This window comes from Ixodes scapularis, unplaced genomic scaffold (assembly GCF_016920785.2).
Source record: "Ixodes scapularis isolate PalLabHiFi unplaced genomic scaffold, ASM1692078v2 PGA_scaffold4__175_contigs__length_147842914, whole genome shotgun sequence".
In the NCBI taxonomy this organism is placed as follows: Eukaryota; Metazoa; Arthropoda; class Arachnida; order Ixodida; family Ixodidae; genus Ixodes; species Ixodes scapularis.
In genome coordinates, this window is record NW_024609879.1 from 98,017,729 (window position 1) to 98,038,103 (window position 20,375).

Consider the following 20,375-nt stretch of genomic DNA (forward strand, 5'->3'; position numbering starts at 1 on the left):
TGCAGGTAGTACTTTTAAGAAAACAAAGATTAACGTATCAAACACTCAACGTGTTCTCTGTTTTCTTTTTACTACCGAACAAACGAAATAATATTCGGCGAAACCGGCAAACCATGATCACGTGGTTTAGAAAGGTCGCCGTCATTGTTGAATATAACATATAGTTTAACAGTTTAACCTCAGGAAGGGTTTCAGTGGCAGCAATTAAAACAAAAGAAAGCCCATTTACAAATAAAGACAGGATGTTTTTCAATGTCCATGCAGCGACAATGCTAGTTTTCTGAAGCAGGTTGTAAAACCAGAAGCCAATGAGTAATTTCCGGGGTGCACGTGCCTCAATTCCATGACACGTGGAATATTTTAAAACCTGTCAGTGTAATATAAGCAGCAGCACTGCATCACGTTTACAGGGAGTTAGCTAGAGACAGCTACAGCTAGGCATACCAAAATGTTCTCTTTAACTTCCGCCATACTTTTCAGCATCATCTCAGCAGCCATCGCTTCAACGCAGAAACCAAATATTATGTCTTGTTCAGGCAAGTATTAGAGTTACTCTTCTTACCTCTTCACCTTTTTATAGAGTGCCGTTGATGTAGCGATGCAATATAGTATTTGCATATTATTCAACTAAAATGAAAATTCGGGGCTTTACGTGCCAAACAAGCTAAGGGCATCGTGCATGCCCCAGCGGAGAACTGAGGATTAATTTGGACAACATGGGAATCTTTTGACGTGCAACCGAAGTTTAGGTTACTCGGCGCCTTCTCTGCGGTAAGCTTCCGTCAGATTTCGCGCACATCGGCCGGGATTCGAACGCGCCACCTGGGGACCTGCCGGCCGGCGCTTGGCCACGGAGTTACCGACGCGGCTTCAACAAATAGGAACCTTGATACATTGTTTCAACACAAGTCTAAACACAGCCAAGGACTAGAAAACATACAAACACGAGCACGCATACTAAATGCGCAATGTCAGCACATTCACTCTGCTTGATTCGTTTATCGGATGATAAAACACGTATTACAAACAGAGTACGAGAGCCGTGACGTTGCACTTTCTGAGCTTCATGATTCAATCTCTCGGGCAGTAGTGTCGGCTACGCTCGCACTTACGGTGAAAGAAGTATACTTAACTTTTAGCAATCCAGATATATAAAAGGAGTATCTTCAACTCGGATGGCAAGATCAAGCACACCCTCATTCTGAATTATAACGATTAATAAAGCTCTTTTGTTACACAGTGTTAATATACGTCTACCTCACGGCAGTCACTTTTGCAGCCGATGGAAGACACCTGAATCGTAACCCTCGAAACTCAGGAAGTCTTTTTTTTTTTTTTGTGTGTGTGTGTGTGGGGGCGGGGGGGGGGGGGGGCATTTTTTTTTTTAATTTTCTAGATAGCGGGTCAACTTATGAATCCTTTTAGTTGACGCTTGACTGTAGAGCATGATACTTTCTTTTTTGCTTCTGTGTTCGCGTGTTTTATGATATTGGGTTTTAATTCTCACCAGACTTGGGAAGCAATCCTTTACTAGTAATGGATTTCGTGTAATTCGTTACTTTTTCAAGTACTTTTGTAATTACTACGCCCCATTACTTTTTTGCGGGAGTAATTTGTAATGTACTTTCGTTGCAAATATTCGTAACGGATTACTTTAATTACTCCTTACTTTAAAAAAATATGGACATATTAGAAAACCTTGTGCACAATGAGCAGTCGATTCAGCAACATAAAGATAGCAAATTCAACAACAACAAAAAAGCATCGTGAGCAGCATAATAACCGAAATGAAACCACTATTTTTTGTATGACCAGTCGCTAGAACTACTAGAAAAAAGTGCAAGGCCTATATACATTTAAGGAAAATAAAAGATCACGGAGACAACGCCGAGTAGGCGTTGCCTTCTTGATCTCCTAGCGGAGGTATACGCTGCTGCTGAGCTTGCACACTGCTAGCGTTGTCTGCAGAATTCCAGGGATCATATCCAATTGCCGTAAGCTAGCGCGATGGCGGGTGTCGTTGCAGCCTTCGCTGCCTTTTCAGCTTACAAGTGAACGGAGTGCACCTACATTCTTTCTCTTAAGTACAAGATGTGCTTTTTGCAAGGACTTCTTTTACAAGTATTTCTCTGGCCAAATTACTTTTCGACAGTGGGTAGCAATGTCACCATGTTCTGGCAGACTAAACTCCTGCTGTATACACAACTAACAACAAACTTTTTGTTTGTTTGTACCATAATGCGGGCGTATGAAAAATGGAAAGTGGTTTTGCAGAACATTTTTTTGAAAACATCAAAAATTGTTTTGTTGTTTTCTTGATAAGATTATGGGGAAAGTAACGTGAAAGTAATATATAACGTAGCCAGTAATGTAATCTGTTATTTCTCAGCAAACGTAATACGTAACGGTAATTCATTACATGTGAGACTCGGTAATTTGTAATTGTAATCCACACATTTTTCAAGTAACGGGCACGAGTTTGATTCCAACATAGAACGAATATTTTCAGCTACAGTACAATTGTATTTGTACTTGGGAGGATGGTGGTTATTCAATGAAGTAGCTTTTAGTTACATGGACCTCATGCTACGATTCCTCTGAAGAGAGTCCGTTTGTTGTGGTAAAAACATCATTACATGTTATGGTATACAGCTTGACAACAAATATTATGTTGACGAGTGCATTCTACAATGTTTTGCTGCAGCTACACACGTCGTGGTCGTCGATGACGTCACCATCACCGACGCGGCGGTCGGCAAAACGATGATAATTAGCTACGTGGGTCAATTGACTCAAGCCCTCAACGATTCCCCGTCGCTGAGATTCACCATGACTAGAAACGCTGGAGGTGGTCAAGTCCCCTGCATTAACGACTTGGGATCCTGGTGAGATGCATTCAGCACACTTTGGCACTCAATTCGGACCTCAGAGAAACTTGCTTGAGTATTTGAAATTTTACCTCAGCATCGATGTCATTAAAACTACTTCCACATAAAACTCTAGTTCTATCAAAACATGAACATGCACCATCAATCTAGCACCCCGGCCACATGACACTGGTGACTAACTTCGAAGCTCTGCAAAATCGCGGGGCACCTTTTATATGTTGTAACTATCATCGCACCGCTAGTGTCACGTCTATGAAAGCCACTTTATCCCTTCCTCTCCTTTTACTACGTCGTAAAAATTATCTCGCTTGTAACGTTTCTAAAACATTTGTCATAATAGCATTTCACTAAAAAGTAAATTATTTCTTAACCCCTCATACATTTCTGCACAAGTGGACCGTAATATTAATTCAATGTCAAATATAAGGGTACACCACTCCTTCATACTAAGAACGTCATCAGATTGGAACCGCCTTTCAACACCTCTGGTAAACATACAGTCAATTGAACTATTTAAATAGAGGCGTTCACAAACCGCCCTTGCTAACACGCCTGACTAATTATTTTCTAAAAGAAATTGCTTACATTATTTTTATTCCTACTGTGGTAGTTTTTAAGTGTTGTTTTGTGTACACTCCTCTTCTGTAGTTCCCTATGGATCATAAGGGTATTAAAATATAATAAATATATCAAATAAAACATAAAACGCTTTTTCACGAATCCCTGAATCTCAAATTTGCCCGTTCGTCTGTTTGGACATTTCCGCAAAGTTTAGCGGCGAAATTGACGTCCTGTGACCTGACATCACGAGACCTATATACACCAATTTAGATTCCCCTCGATATTACACGTAAAACTGGACGTCATACGACCTATGCCCCAAGTTTATTTTCGCGCTAAATTTAAATGGAAATTTTATCAAATATATAGGATCTTCACTCCCTGAAACGACTTTTTACTGTTTTCTGAACAAGGTCAAGTGATGGCTCTTTCAATACTGCATGTCAAGCTTTATATGACCTTAAAGAGAATGGTCGCAGTCAATGTTTTTGAAAATAATTGTCGTCAGCATGCAGAGGCCCTCCTCACGTAGCGGCGAAAGCCCGAAATACGGTTTGTGTGTGGAAGGGGAGTTGCACTACATCTCCTGCCTCCTATGCGACTCGGATGAATCGCGGAGGAGGAAGAGGAGGTAGTGCAACTCCCCTTCCGGACGCCAATCGCACTTCGAGCTTTCACCGCTTGGCGCTGTCTTCATGTGAAAAAGAACCGTTGTCTAAGGCTGCACAATATATTTTAAAGGGCCTGGTAGTGAAGATATTCAATAAGAATTACATTTTTTTCTCGTTTGTTCTGTTTATTTACACTAAAGCGCGCCACCTACCTAATTCATAAATTACCATTTTGTTAAAACACCTGAAACTGGGTGACAAATCTTGATAAACCGAAACTAGAAAAGACGGGGAAAGAAGTCATTCAAACGACGTCTCAAACCTAGCTAATAAGCTTATTCAGTAAACTTCTTATATTCACTTTGAAACCAAGGTCTTCACCAACCCACACAACAAACAGAAAACAAAAAAACAATTTCAGGTCGTAAGTGTTTTAACAAAATTGTAAACTTACACCAGCTCGCCTGCGCCCTCACTGTGTTTTCGTAAATTACTTTAGGGTTAAATAGGTAGAACGAAGAACAGGCCTCAGAGAGAGGTCGTGAGACTCATAGTGGGGGACTATGTTATTTTTCTCTTCTGCCCAAACTCCTTAATCCACTCACACTGTTTACCTCTATGTCTGGCACGACCCACTTCAATTGAAAAAGAAGTTCAAAATGTGACAACCAAATCACTAGTGCAAAAAAGAAGCGAATGATATTACACGTCGCCAAATAAACGAAAACGAAGTTATTGGCGAAATGTAGGCACAGACCTGCTGTAACAAGTTTGTCAGTTCTCTTGTGTATAGTGAAATAATGAATGCCCATGTAGAAAATCGAGCGAGCGTAACCAGAGTTGCAAGGATTTAGAGTCGTGCCTGCCTTAGGCGACCGAGGTCTCCGATGTGTATATTTTTGGGTAAAACATTTCTCTCCAGGGGCTCTAAACTCGTCAAACACAAAGTTGCGGCCGTAGTTTACGGAGCGCACCGATTGAATTATCCCGACAATGGGGAATTGTAGTAGACCGTTTTTCTCCTCCGCTACGTTATCCCTGAAGAAAACGCCGCAGCTGCGCATGCGCGGCGCCAGCCTTATCTGCATAGTTCAAGGTCGTGTGGCGGATTACGGAGCGCCATCCGGGTGCTTAGTGGGCTGCGGAAACGGTCTACTACAATTCCCCATTGACTTCGCACTTTTGTCGCCAGCGTCTAATCGGCGCGCTCCGTGAACTTTCGGCTCCAACTTTGTGTTTTGACGAGTTTAGGGCCCCAGAGGTATGTTCCACACTAATCTCCCCATAGATAACAGCGTTCCGTTGCGCTTTAGCGGCGGGTGCACGCTCGAAGCCCACGAGACGTTGAAGTGTTATCGAAAGTTTGGAGCTGCCGCTGGAGGTAGCACAACCGCAAGACCTCTGTGCTGTTCCCATCCTGGCAGTGGCTCTTGGAAAATATTCTGTTTAGTCCTTTTGAGCTGGAAAGAAGTACCGCGTGTCCCCCAAGATAAATTAGTTTTTTCTTCTTTTTTTTTTCTTGGGGGGGGGGGGGGCATTTTATATAATTTGCCAATATATCGTCACTCGTTTAACTCAAAATGTTCTTCGTCCTCATACAGCCAGTTCGATCTTTGCGGTGGCACTTCAGATAGAGAAAGGGAGATAGGAGCGCCCTGGAACAACACGTGTCCAATCCCGGCCGGAAGCTACGACACCAGCGTTTCTCTCAAGATACCGTATCTTGCCGTATTTTTTCTAGGGGTGAGTTGCCTTACTTTTGCGCGGTCAATCGGTATCCCGAAATAACGAATCGCCGCACTGAACTCCGATAGGAGTAACACAGAATGTAATGTGTCTCGCTTCGCGATGATCAGGGTGGAGAATAAAAATGAAGATAATTTAAATCGTTATATATAATCATAATTTACATCCTGATTTAAATCAGATACTTCTTTTACTGTCGTGATATAATTCAAACTTTTTCTCGTCGAAATCCTGAAAGAAGTGTATTTACCCTCTGACTATCGTTTGATTCATTTATATGCATTTGTTTCGTCAAAAGCTCATCCAGTAAGGAAGATTTATGTCATGCTAAATACAATCAAAAAGCAGTTCTCTTCCGAGTGATTTAGAGTGTTGTGCATCCCTTTCTTCCTTCAGCATCGTTCATTAGTTACGTAATGTTCTGCTGCAAGCCAATCAAAACGCTGTAGAGAAAGCAAAATAAGTCTTTTAATATAAGACAACAGGCTGTTGTGTTCTAGTAGTAGAGGTTTTAGATAAATAAAAAGTAAAGAATGAAAGTTCACTTTATATTTGCTCTAATTATTTCTTCCGCTTTGTTATCTCTCACACTGGGGCGCCATCTATAAAAATGCATGTAGTGATGAAGAGTAACTATATTATAGCTACAGCGATATACATCAAATTAATCTGGTTTAAATAAACAAAATCTGGTTTACGCGATAAAAAAAAAAGTATTTCTTTTTTTTTTTTACTTCGGGCGATGATGTTGTACCGAGGAACCTGTTACGCTATCGATGTCTGACCGGCACAAACACCATCGGGCCGTTCGACTCCTCCTTATTTTCTGAGCGGGTTCTTCTTCACTCGGTCTCTTAAAGAAGGGCCTGCCAAAGCCATATCACTTCAGCCAAAGAGAAACGCGAAGTTAGCGCCTCTTGCGATCGCACGATCCAGTTTTGACCCCAACATTTCGCCCAAAATCACTTATAAGGCAAGGCCTCTGCCTTTCCCCCCTAAACGTCATCACAAGTGGACCCAGGCCGCGAGGCCTAGCTTGAGAATCAGCATCGCTGCCAGGGCGTCTCGCAGCGTCTCGCACTGAGCGCGACGCCATCACGCGGTAGCGCCAAGACGGACGGGTGCGCCGCCTGGCGGGCCAATCTCGTTGAGCTTCAGTGTGCTTGCCACCTGAGAAGGGTTCACTAATGCTGACGTCACGCGCAGGTATTTTTTTCCCAAGGGTATCGATTTTGATACTCCTCCTTTCCTCCGAAGCACCCGCATGTTCTCCTCTGTCTCGCCTCCTGCACATTCTATAAAAACATACGTCAACTTAACATTAAAAATGTAAAATGTATCGTTTTACCGCGTTCGGCTACATTAGGAGGACGTGTTCACGCGATAGAAAGACGGTACTCACGACTAACTCATGCACGGCGTAGTACACTTCCAACAAACGCCACGCGTTGCACAACACTGTCTCTAAGCCTGTGAGGAGAGCAAGTTCGTCTGCTTCTTTTGCTGGGGTTGTGGTGACGTCAGAACGCCGAGATCTGATTGCTTCTGATTGAAGGATAGTGGGTAGACCTCAAGGCAGGTTGTCTTGAGGTCTACCCGCTACTCTTCAATGACAGCCAATCAGAGCTTGGCGTCTTTATGACGTCACCGCAACTCCGGCGCAAAAAGCAGACGAACTGCTTTCCGCATTTGCTCATACACCCTTTACGGGCGAAATATTTTTGCAGTAAAATAACAAAAACGAAAACAATTCATTTTTAAAAGGGCACCCTGCCCCACAAAAAAAATAAATATTGATTGTTTTCATTTTTTTACCGCAAAATTAATTTATGCATTAACGAAAGTTCATTCAAAAATGTACGAAAGTGTCAGACGAAGAGGACGGACAGGACAAACATCTTTCAAAAGATGCTTGTCCTGTCCGTCCTCTGCGTCTGACTCTTTCGTATATTTTTGAATTTATTACCAACGCGCTCAATCCAAGTTTGAAAGCTTATTCTTTGCGCAAATGTAGAGGTCCCATCTAGATGCTATATTTTCTGCACCAACCGTTATCTCATTCAGAAGTGATAAGCGATACCCTGAAACTTTCAATGGGAAATTAACGGCTAATGGACGTATTATTACGCGGATTTCTATAGCGCCAGTCACTGAAACGGAAAAAAATTGGCCCCAATCTCCCCTTTAAATTTCAGAAAATCACTTTGAACTTTTAAACGAGATAACGGTTCATGTTCAAACTTTGGCTTCTTTTTCGGACCGCTAGGTCTACGTTTGGGCGGAAAATGAAGGTTGGTTAATGCGAAGTATATTTTTGCCGTTAAAAAAAAAAAAAAAAAATTTGGGGGGGGGGGGGGGGGGGGGGGACATATTGTATTTTTTCGTTTTGTACCCCGAGTGCCAGTGATGCACTCTTAGAAATGTCTCCTCGCCTACTTACCCGCAAAACACTCAAAGAGCCTATCTTTACGCTCTAGAAAACCAGCTCAATGAATGATGAGGCGGTACATCTGCTTAAATCTAAAAATTAAGACTACGCGGTGGCATTACGCAATGCAAAGCGTCATGCTCGCATTGCGTAAAACCACAGCGCAGACTTCATTTCGAGGTCTAAACAGATGTTCCGCCTCATCATTCGCTGAGCCGATTTCGTAGATTGCAATGATTGGCTCTTCGAATGTTTTGCGAGTAAGTATAGACGCGCAAGCATTTCTTAGAGTGTGCACCGAGTCGATTATGAATCTGTTGCGCGCTGGACTCTTCTGAGCGCATGCTCGAGCGAGATTTTAAAGGCTTTGCTTTGCACTGTGGAAGCTCCACAATCACAAGGAGCTTAAAAAACGCCGAACTGGTCGAGCCGTGAGCATCTTATTATCACTTCACAGTAAATGAGTGTGCGGTATCAACCCGTAAGATTCGCCGAAACGCTAATCAGAAAGCAAAAAGTGTGAAGAGTGAGCAGGGCTTGTAAGCCACGCCCCGAGCTTCTTAGGATGTCTGTGACTTTCCAAGCTCCGTACTTGCTGAAACTTAAAAAAAAAAACGCGGTGCGTCGCGTTCTTTATCATATTATTATCACCCGGCAACCAATCGGATTCCGGAATTGGCTGATATGAATGCCACACAAAAAGTCACCAAGTAATAGAAAGTAAGCTTTAAGAGGCTATAAATTTATTTACCCACAGTTTGTGCGGATAACCAGGTACGAATGTCTCCTGTGAGGAGTTTTAGGAATGATATTGGAAGTCGTTGTTCTCAATACATGCTCAAAATTCGTTCCTGTCAACGTTACTAAAACACTCTGTTGGGAAACTCACCGTCGAAACCTGGGCCGCTGGCGTCCACCGAGACCAAGCTAAATGCGACAACAGCGCCCCTCGTGGTCGTTTGTCTGTACTGTGGTCACCTTGAGCTTTTTGAAAGCCTGTTTTTGCGTAAAAACAAACGGAAAAGACTCTTTTTGCATGAAATTTATTGGAGTTTAGTACAAAAAGAGGGGCGCGTTATGTTTTTAAAATCTTTAGTTTGCAGGGTTTTGCGGCACAATTAATATTGTTTTTATACAAACCATCCCTCAGCGGGGCTTTCAGGTAGCGCGTCCCGACCTAGGTGCACTTTAACTTCAGTAGTTTGACGCGGCGCGTCCGCCGGGGAGACGGGGGTGGTACCCCTGTAACCTCTTCCGCTATATCTGTTCTTAACGTTCCAATGTAGAAGTCGCGTGCAGTTCCTCGAGTGGCCGCTGCGGGAGAAATGTCATTAGCTCGCTGCTCGGAGACAGATTGGGGCCACTTTTTCAAAGCTGTCTCTATGGGAGTTTCCCAACTGAGTGTCTTAGTAACGTTGGTTCCTGTGTATCCTCTATTTTGAACAACGATCTTGATTGAGTGCATAAACAGGCGTCCAATCTAGAGTAAGACACGCGATAGTTGGTGCTAGTTCTGACCATGCGATTCGATGAACGACGCCAAATATAGCGTCCCTAGAGTAGGGATACAAAATGTTCGTAAATTTAAAAGCCCAAGGGGAAAAAAGGTTGTTTTTAAGCTTTGAAAACATTTTGAATTTTGTTTTAACAAGTTAATCCAGCAAGCTTTCGAAATATGCCGACATAAATCAACAGCCAAGCCTTGTTTTTGTCAGTTTCTTTATTTAGTACTCACACCTTATCTGACTTTTGACTGCCAATGAGCGCTTTGTCAATTTTACAGATTTTTTTGCTGTGCACTCTTGCAATAGCAAAATACACCCTTCATCGTACCAAATAGTGAATTGAGCTTACTGTGGCGGTTAGCTTACAGCCATTGATCGCCAATTATGATGTTATATGACGCAAAAGTACGTACATATGGTGGTGCAGTAGCGGAGGCTCGGTTGCGTGGTATACAAGTCACCCTGTTTTCGTTGACTAAGGACGTAACAATGTATTAAGCGCGAAATATCCGATAGATGACATAAACAACTGACTTCTACACATGCGCGCACATACTACAAGAACAAATCTCAGGCAACACAAAGTTATCACACCTCTGTTTTATAGGTTTTGAAACTTTATCTCGACATACGTTTAACATGTACAGCCATATTGCTGCACAATCATTACTGGACAGCAGAACAATCCTCATTTGGCGTGTTTTTAGGGCAATGCAAACAGTTTTACGACATATAGAAGCAGCAGACAACACTGAGCGCTTGTGTTTCCTCTCATTTTTTCCTCTCTCTGTCACCGCACCGTTGTTTTTATTTTTTGTGGACGAACTACAGGGTATCACAAAATAAAATTTACACGGTCTTTTTTACCGCAAAAATAAACTAGGCATCACCGAACGCTCATTCCCCGCCCGAAGGCAGAGCTAAAAGTCACCACCAGATGCCAAAGTTTCGGCTTGATCCGACAACTTAATCAAAAGTTATATGATTTTCTTAAAATTTTAATGGGAAAATGGAGCCCATTTTTGCCCATTTTCGGTTTCTGGTGTGCCATAGAGCCAGATGTGTTTGAAAACTCCGTCGGCCGCCATTTTCCCACTGAAATTTTCATAAAATCACAACTTTTGATTAAGTTATCGGATCGGGCTGAAACTTTGGCATCTGGTTGTAACCTCTGGCGCTACCTTTGGCCGGAGAATGAGCGTTCGGCGATGCCTAGTTTATTTTTGCGGTAAAAAAGACCGTGTAAATTTTCTTTTGTGACACCCTGCATATTAATATGGCATAGTGTGTTTCATCATTCACAAGCAGAGCCGAAGAAATGACGTGCGATATATTTTTTACGTAGTGATTGATGTTAATCATCCTATATGTTTCAGAAATTCGCTAATAGGCTTGTTAACATCTAAATAAATTTGGTTTCTACTTTTTATGTAGAAAAAAAAAACTCTTCTTTTTCTGTTTTTTTTTTTTTTTTCTTTTTTAGTACTTCCATCATTTTCATTGAGTACCCTTTTAGGTCGCCTGGGTTCAACTTTACTGGATTAACTCAGTTCTGGAAGACCCGCGGATGAGGGTACACCTCTCCCCCCCCCTCTCTCTCTCTCTCTCTTTGCCCCTCAAGTCCGCCACTCGCCGTGTGAAGCGGCATCCAGAGGCTGCATTTCGCAACTGTGCATTTTGTAGAGTACGGTGAAGCGCTCTCTAGAAGCAGTGTTTTAAAAACCTGTGTATTCCGTAGAATACACTGTAGTCCCCACTACAGCCGTCCCAAAAACGGTGCCGCTTCGAACGACAGAAGGCGGACCTTGGGGAAAGGGAGGGCCTACTGCTTTTGGAAGCAGTGTCTATGGTTGAACATGGTTAAAATTGCGCACAAATAGAAAGGAACAGAGAAGAGGGAAAAGTGAAGAGACAAGCCCAAACTCACAACTCAATGTGTTGAAGAAGAAAAAAGAACAGCCGTCGGTGTCAGCTCGAGCCGAGGCCACACTCGCACGGGGGCACCCGAGCACGCGGAGGACAGACACCATCAACCACACTCAAACGACTGTAGAAAGGCTATTTCCTTGTCGGTTAAAGCCACAGAAGGCTTTAACTTTAACTTTCAACCAGAGTAGTTTATAGCATTCCCCTTTTCTGTGGCAGATCCTACGTAGGACAGACAGGACGGTGTATTAATGACCGGTTAAGGGAGCACAATCTTTTCTAAATTCAACAGTGGGGGGTCACCTACCTCTGCATTGTCAAGCGTGTTAGTGTACACCTTCTTTACAAAAGACCTTGATAATTGGCAGATTCTCCGAAAAACACACTCGCGAAAGTTTTTAAGCTTTTAGTATACTCCGCGTAGGCGAGCGTTGTGTCAGCCATCCTTCTGTGGCTTTAACCGACAAGGAAATAGCCTTTCTACAGTCGTTTGAGTGTGGTTGATGGTGTGTGTCCTCCGCGTGCTCGGGTGCCCCCGTACGAGTGTGGCCTCGGCTCCAGCTGATACCGAGGGCTGTTCTTTTTGCTTCCTTCAATACGTCGAATTGTGAGTTTGCGCTTGTCTCTTCGCTCTCCCCTCTTCTATGTTCCTTTCTATTTGTGGGCAATCGTAACCATGTTCAATCATTACCAACTCGCCCAACTAACCACTTTACTACAGCGTCTATGGGCAGTTGTTCCGCAACTGAGTTGATCTCTTTACGCTGTCTCACTCTTTAATGTCCTCTCTTTTCAAGTTTTGTAATCCTGAATACAACGCAGTCCCTAGAAAACTATACGCCAGCTTTGCTAATCGCCAAGATTTAGAGGGAGAGAACTGTTTTTTTTTCACATCTAAACGCATTGGAACCACTTATTTATCCATAACTCATGGCCATTTCCTTTATGATTTTCTTTTCTTTTTAGTATGTCTTTTTAATTATATTTCCTCTCTCTCTATCTCTCTCCTTGATTCTCTGATATACCCACGTAGATATGCTGTCCTACAACGCAACAGGAAGGCCAATGAGCGATTTGTACTTAATTCAGCTCAGTCAGTGGTGAAATTTAAGCGTTCTTGGACGCTAGGCAAAAGACCATCTTAATTGAGAAACCAATTAGTAATACTACTCCATTTCGTTGGTGAGGCTTGCGAGATATATGCCATCATCAACGAAGGATCATCGAAAAATAAAGTTTTCCCCCTGGGGATTCTTCAGGGTAATACAGAGGAAAAGGCAGATGTCTTTTGGTTAGTGTATGGATATCATAACCCTACACAGAAATAGTGCAGCATAACGCTTTGCTTCTCGGGTAAAACATAGTCATCTATTTAAATGTGTTTTACTTTCTATTATTTTATTTTTATTTTCAGAATGGCGACCTTCATGTCAAAATGGAGATAATCAACGGCGGTACTCCTGTGGAGTGCGTTGAAATGAACGTGCAAGTCAAGATATGAACGCCACTAAAAATTGCTTGTCTTCGTCAGTCCGACCTTCGAAGTATATTTGCTGCAATGACGGGAGATTGGACTACCTAATTAATAAATAAAGGAATCTTTGCAAACTGGTATATTAAATTTCCCATGACTTTACCACGCTGCAGACAAGGGCTGCGGCTTTCCTCCGTTTGCTTTACTGCCAATATTGAGTGGTTTCTTTAACCTGCAACAGATTGTATAGTAGTCTAACTAAGAGCTCAGTTTTAGGTCCCATACCGTTGCCAGACGTGGCCAAGAATGGCATGAATGTTCGACATGCACTGCAGTTTATACGAAGATCCGTTTTCGACGCGCACCTTTATGTAAGGCGCCGTCTCATGCTGATCTGCAAAAAAACTATAAAGTAGAGCACCGCACAGCGCTTCGCTGGTTCCCTTTATATATTTTTATCTTTTTTTTTAATTGCACTCAATCTGGTACATTGTTTACTCTGCGCGATTTCTTGGCACTCATTCAAATTTAACTTAAAACTTTACTCCGTTAAACTACGCTGGTAATTTTATGCCGTTCTTCGAAATGTATCGGGTACTAGCACATCCGGCCGCAGACGTTAATTCAAAAAATGTCATTGTTCTTTATTTTTTGCATGTGCCCCACGTGGAGGCTATATGACTCGAGGCTGATGCTTTTTTCTTTTTTTTTTTTTTAGACGAAGTCAGTATTTTTACTTTCTACAGATAAAAATATGTTTTAAAGCTCCAGGCATCCGAATGTACCGCTGTTGTTTTATTCAAAACCAGGCGCAATACTTTGCCTGATAAAAGATTCCATTAGTGCCTTTCAGTTGATTGGATAGCGCTGTATCCACCAGCACCCTTGAAGACTATTTAAGGTTCTTTTTTGCGATGTACCGGTTAATTTGGGATAATGCAAGGATATATTTAATTATCTGTTTAGGTTGCAATAGGCTGGTGTTGTGAGAAGCGTCTTTCCTGGTCTGCGACCGCGCCCAGTCTGTGGCTTCCACGCTAGATCACTATATAGCTTCTTCGGAGCAGAGCACAGCAATCTAGAACGCCCTTTTTCAGCAACCAGCGGCGAACGCCCGGAGGTTCCAACCCTGGTCACAAATGCATGGAGAACTTGAGAAAATTGTTTTTTCTTCAATAATTTGAGGATGTACGGGACAACAATAGTTTTCGACATAATAAAGGCACTTTTTATAATAATTTGCGCTAAGTTGTGTGCCACGTAAGAACATATTTTTTCTCGAAGTGCCTGAGCGGCATCATGCAGCAGATGACGCGGCGCAGTGGAGGACGATCGCTTGGAAACAGATAGAAAAATAAAATGAAAGACGTTTAGACCTCCCTGCATTGCCGAATTAAAGCGGAGATCTTGAGGAGGAGGGGAGGATATGGAGGGAACCTCCTCTCCTCCTCCCTCCTTCCTCTTCCTCGTCAACTCCTCCCCCTTTCTCGTGACGTCCCGTTGACGTCATTATGGGTAACGTCCCATAATGCAACGCGTGGGACCCTTCGGACGTCACTCGTGACGTCATGTGTGACGTCATAGTGAAAAACATCCCACAATGCAACGCGCGTTGCATTATGGGACGTTTCCCCTAATGCAACGCGCGCTTACGCCGAAGGCGACGGCGACTCCACTCAAGCCGGAAACAGGCGCCTAAGAACTGCGCTCTAATTCGAGAGGAGAGGAGAGGAGAAAAGGCATTGCCCCCTCTCCGCACCTTCCCCTGCTCCTCCTCAAAAGCTGCGATCTAATTCGGCGTTACAGGGAGTTGTAAACGGCTTTCATTTTTCCGCTAAAATGGCGAAAAATTTTTTTCACTAGATCTAGCAAGGAATTCTTTTCCACCAAATTTAGCGGGGAAATTTTTCCGCTAAATTTAGCGGGAAAAATTTTCCGCTAAATCTAGCGGGGATTTTTTCCCGGTTATTATAGCGGGGAATTTTTTTGTTAAATTTAGCGGGGATTCTTTTCCGCTAAATTTAGCGGGGAAATTTTTTCGCTAGATTTAATGGGGAAATTTTTCCGCTAGATTTAGCCGGGAAAATTTTCCGCTAGTCTTAGCGGGGAAAATGTTTCGCTTTATTTAGCGGGGAAATTTACCCATGATACACCGCGCGGTTACGCCGACGGCGACGTTGACGCCGACGCCGCTCAAGCCGGAAACGGGCGTCTAAGAGCTGCGCTCTAAAAAGCAGCAACAGTGGTTCATCGGCCGTTCTGGCCTCTTAGGCCTCTCCTGCTCCCCCTCGGTCGCCGAATATTGTAAATATTTTTAATCAAGTAAACTACGTATACCCGAAGGTATCAAAGGATCCAACCCGGCTTGGTAACTACAATTCACTGCCATCGCCCTACATCACACAACCTCGTTGATCCTGTAGGAACCAGTGTTGGGAAGTACTTCAAGTACATTGTACTTAAAGTACTATTTCAAGTAGGTTTAGGAAACTTGTACTTTACTTGAAATACATCCTCCGAGTATGTACTTGTACTTTACTTGAAGAATTTTTTTCTGGTAGTTTCAGAGGAAAGTACAATTCCCGACTTCAAAGTACGTTCCCCGAATTCGGTTTGTTAAATTTGTATCACGAAATGTTGCTTTGTCAATTTCGAAGAAAAACTGGGAGGGATATTCTACTCTTGCCAGAAACGTGAGCAGACGACGCATCGCTCCATTTGTTCTGGTAGTGGTTTTCCCGTAGCTTTCTCAACTCTCGCTACTTCTCGGTCGGTCAGCGCAAGCGAGGAGGTTTAAAATATTAGGAGAGCGTAATTAATCAAAATGTAACACCTGACACTGTGGTGCGGAACAATTAAATTTTCCATTCGAAGTAAATGACAACAGAGGAGAACGTCACAATGTTTTGAGACATTCTCTTTTGTCTTTTCTTTCGACTTGAAAGTTCCTTAATATTTTCGCACTTCAATCTCAGGTGTCACATGATTCATTATCACCAGCGCGCTTGCACACTCACTGTTTTTGCATTAAGGAGAGGACACGCCTCTATGTGAGGATTGCTTGCGGAAGTAACGGGGCTGGCATTATGCTCTCTCCTAGTACATTTAGCCCCCTTGAGTGGAACAATCCAGTGCAAGGGGCGCCAAATTCAGTAGAGAAACTTCTGAATTTGGCTCCGTTCCTGAAAATCACTACTCTATGGTCACTTGACTTTATCAAATTTTCGCCGCTGTTTTTGAAAATTGGCCATGCACCCCTGATTACCTCTGGGCCCTCGGTAATGCATACCAGGTAAAAAATCACTATATAGAGTAATGAAAGGCATCATGAAAGATTGTGTTAAAATACTTGTACTTTACTTTGAAAGTACATTGTATTTATAGTACTTGACTTCAAGTACGTTGCACCCAATGAACATAATACTTTAGTTCAAGTACATCATGTCTCATCTACTCTGTCCTTTACTTCGAGTAGCTTTTACATGTACTTTACCCAACACTGGTAGGAACGAAGCCGTCGCTGTGGATCTGGTTGGGCCAACTTGTACGACGTTTGCGATTTGCTCTTCCTTGTGGGATTCGGAAAAGCTGTTTACCTTTTTCAGCTCGGTTCCTGCAACCGAAGGAACAACTACTTGTCATGTTTGGGAACCTGCGGTATGCAAAAAGGACCCTAGTTAAGAATTCTTTTGTAGCCAACAAGTTTTCGGGACTCGATTTACTGATCTTGATGCTACTCGACGTGCACCAACGGTCTCTCACGCTTCTCCACTGCGTAAAAAAATCGGCTGCTTCAAACGCCATTGCTTTGGAAATTGGTTTCTAAATAGTTTCACACGTATCCAATATTATGAAAACTTTGATAAAGAGTTTAGTGCTTTACCAACATCAGAACAAGCTAGTTTCGAAAAGTGCGAACTCGGCGTTTATATTTTAATCAGCTGTGTTGCGTCGATCTTCATGTCCCATAAGGCGTGCGCCTCTTGGAACCATGAGTACCACGTGATTCGCGCCGAGCTGATCTATCGGCCATGCTGTCGGCAAAACACGCGGATCCAAGCATTGCATTATTCTGCTCCGAAGGAAATGTATAATGCTCTATAATCCACTTTCGAAGGAAAGCGCCACCTGTGTCACTCAACTGCAACTAGGTCCGCCGCCATCACGCAGGGGTCCGGTTAGAACATACTGCACCTTACCGCCTACAACGGCACTGCTTACACACCGAGTACCAGTCTGCGTGCCGCATAAATATTCCATCCTACTGCTGCATACCTTTGTGCACACAGGATGGATATGTTGACGGGTACGGAAAAAAGCTACGTATCAAGCAAGTTTCAAAGTGTTCCAAAAGACCGTGTCCTCCCGCGCGCGTCTCAACGCGGTCTGTATACGCTGCTGGGGCCCATTTCTAGTCGTAACTTGGTGACTTCTGTTGCTGTTTACAAACCTTTTGCGTGTAAGACAAGAAAACGACCTTATCATACGTGTGTCGCGCTATGTCTAACTAGAAAGGTACGACCGCGGTTAAGCGCGCAGCTCGCGCAGCAGGGTGCGAGAGCGGCTCTTCAGTGCGGCTTCAGTGACACCAAATACATTTGAGATACCTGTTCGACGTGTAGATCTATGATTACTTCTTCAAGTTCGTTAGCTTTACTTACGCCGGGAAATAGTTTTCTAGAAAACGGACGCCGGATGGAGGGGTGTGCAGACTAGAACGAACGCTGGATGCGCCTGGTGAAGAAGTGTTACAGACTGAACGCAGTGTACACCAAATCTGAAGATCACTCGAACCCGCCTTGCGATCGTGGGAACGTTGGAGTGTTAGCTGGCCAGAACAGAGTGCCAGGGCCGTATCGCTAGACGTATAGGGACGTTACGCTACTTATCAGTTTGGAAATTTGTGAGAATGCAGCCCAGGAGTTGGCGCTTAAAACATGTTCAAGAATTTTTATTCTGTTCAGCGGTTGTTATTCCTGAACGCATTGAATGCTGTTCAATTGCAATCTCTCATGATATTTTTTATGAATATATGTTGTTATTTTGCCGGTGTCCTTTCATATGCTCCCCAAAACAGTCAGTGTCTATCGGAAGCAGATCATAGCAACCAAACGTGATGAAAGTAGCCTATTTAAAGTGTCCAAGGAAACAAAGGTCTGCTCTCAGCACTTCATGAGAGTGGACTTCGTGCGGAATGTGCCAATGGCCGCAGGCTGCTCTACGAACATGCAGTTCCATCGGTGTTCAGTTTCACCAAGCCAAGAGTCACCAGGAAGCCACCGAACCATAGACTTCCACCAGTCACACACCAGGCTTTTGCAAGATCTTATAGACCCAAACCCAAACATGGATCAAGAACCGCAAAATCACGAAGACCCCTTCCTGTCCCCGAGCTGCAAGAAGTATGTCCCCAAGTCAGCGCAGTGCTCATAGGATCGCCACCTTGCACGTGCAACCTGGGGCCCGTGCTTGAAATGAAAAAGACTGTGGAGAGGAGGCAACAAAAAGACAATGATTCACTGCGTGCCGAACTAAAACAAAAAAAATGCGCAGGTGTACTGATTAGAAGCTGAGCTGGAGACAGCACTTGCAAAATATGAAGTCCTAAAAGCAAAAAGTGTGTATTTCGCGTAGAGAAATTCTAAGTCAATGATAAGGGCATTCAGGTTTTTACTCGGCTGCCCAATTACCAGAATTTTCTTGATCTTCTAAATATTGTCGACGCTGGCGAAAATGGGGGAAATGTTCTGATGCAACATGGGGGCAGTCTTGTGTCACGCAGAAGACCGGACAGCCACGAAAGCTGTCAACAGAAAACTAGCTGTTCCTGGTCCTTATGAAGATGAACGGTGGAATCTTCCATGGACACCTAGGCCACCTCTTTGACATTTCAATGAGCACCGTGTCGAAATTGTTCAGTGCACAGATGAGTTCAATCTACCTGAACCAAAAACCCAGTTAGGTTTTTGGCTGCCGCGGGAGGCCATCGATAGCACCATGCCAGTTGCATTCTTGGACAAGTATCCGACGATGCTAGTCATCATAGACGCTAAGGAAGTAAGATGCGAAGTAGTAAATTCCTTTGTCACACAGTGGAGGACTTACTATAAGTCTACAAACACATTCAAAGGTCTCGTAGACATTTCGCCTAATGGCCTCATGACATTTGTGACCGAATTGTATATTGGTTCTGTCTCTGACAAAGAAATCGTGAGAAAGAGTGGTCCTTTGATCCTTTGAGCTGTGTTTTGTATACTGCTCCACTATCCAACACACCAACAATTCTTAGCGCCACTGTATAGGGCGACTTTCCCTGCTAATACATGTGCTTGTGTACTTTGAGAAGATTACATGTGCTTGCATCATTCAGGAGTCGTTCATGTGCCTACGATACAGTTGATACACCATGATTCTGCGTCAAATACTCATTTCAGAATGCTGTTTCGGATTGTAGCGCGCAATTACACCGTTCCGATTGTTCAAAACGGACTTTTCTCTTGGAAGAGAGTTTAACTGAATTGAATAAACTCATCCCATCAACCAGTTTGCCTACACTGCTGCTGCTGCAGTGCGTTGTGGAATCTGCAGTCTTTCTGCCCATGCAACCACCTTGTTAGCTCTGTGCGCACAGAGCATAAGAGAGCAGAGCCGTCATGATCTGCTGCCTTTCTCCTGTGAACTCAATTTAGTGGTGTCATGCATGCGGCAAATGGTTGGTGAGATCAATCTATTTCTGTTGAAAGGAAACGTCCGAGATCTTTCTGCAAACGCACCTAGAGTTCAGATTGGAAGTCTGTGCTAACAGTAAATTGTGAAAAAAAGGCAGGGAAAAAGTCTCATTCATAAATCGATTGCACCATGAATATGGAACCTGAAGCCCCGCTAACAGTCTTTCAACCAAGATCAAACATTGGTTTCCGACTTAAGCTTGTTAAAATAAGAAAAGTACTTCCTCTACGACAAGCAACACAAAACAAATTACAGACGCGTGTAGTGCTGCTGATGCTCCGTAAGCAACAGGTTCGTGTCTAAAAATAATGGAGTCGGGTTTGGTTCTTGTAGCACCGGTTTGCCCGACTTCGAAACTGTTTTTCTCAGAGTGAGGTTCATCCAAAGAGGAGTGAGCATTGATAAGAGACCAGAGACACTTGTATCTTTCTAATTCTTTTGCGACAAAAATGCATTCAACACAAAGAAATGATACCACACAAGAACAATAGAAGAAATTAGACCCCT

The 20,375-nt window shown here is 43.3% G+C and overlaps 1 protein-coding gene across 1 annotated transcript; it reads left to right on the forward strand.

The window, feature by feature from the left end:
* Window positions 1-448: 448 nt before the first annotated feature.
* On the forward strand, window positions 449-15,705 carry LOC120841863 (the record flags this gene model as incomplete). Its single annotated transcript, XM_040212859.3, has 5 exons — window positions 449-536; window positions 2,705-2,885; window positions 5,662-5,803; window positions 13,080-13,136; window positions 15,685-15,705. Coding segments are annotated over exons 1-5 (489 nt in total), but the record flags the coding sequence as incomplete, so codon positions are not given.
* Window positions 15,706-20,375: the final 4,670 nt, after the last annotated feature.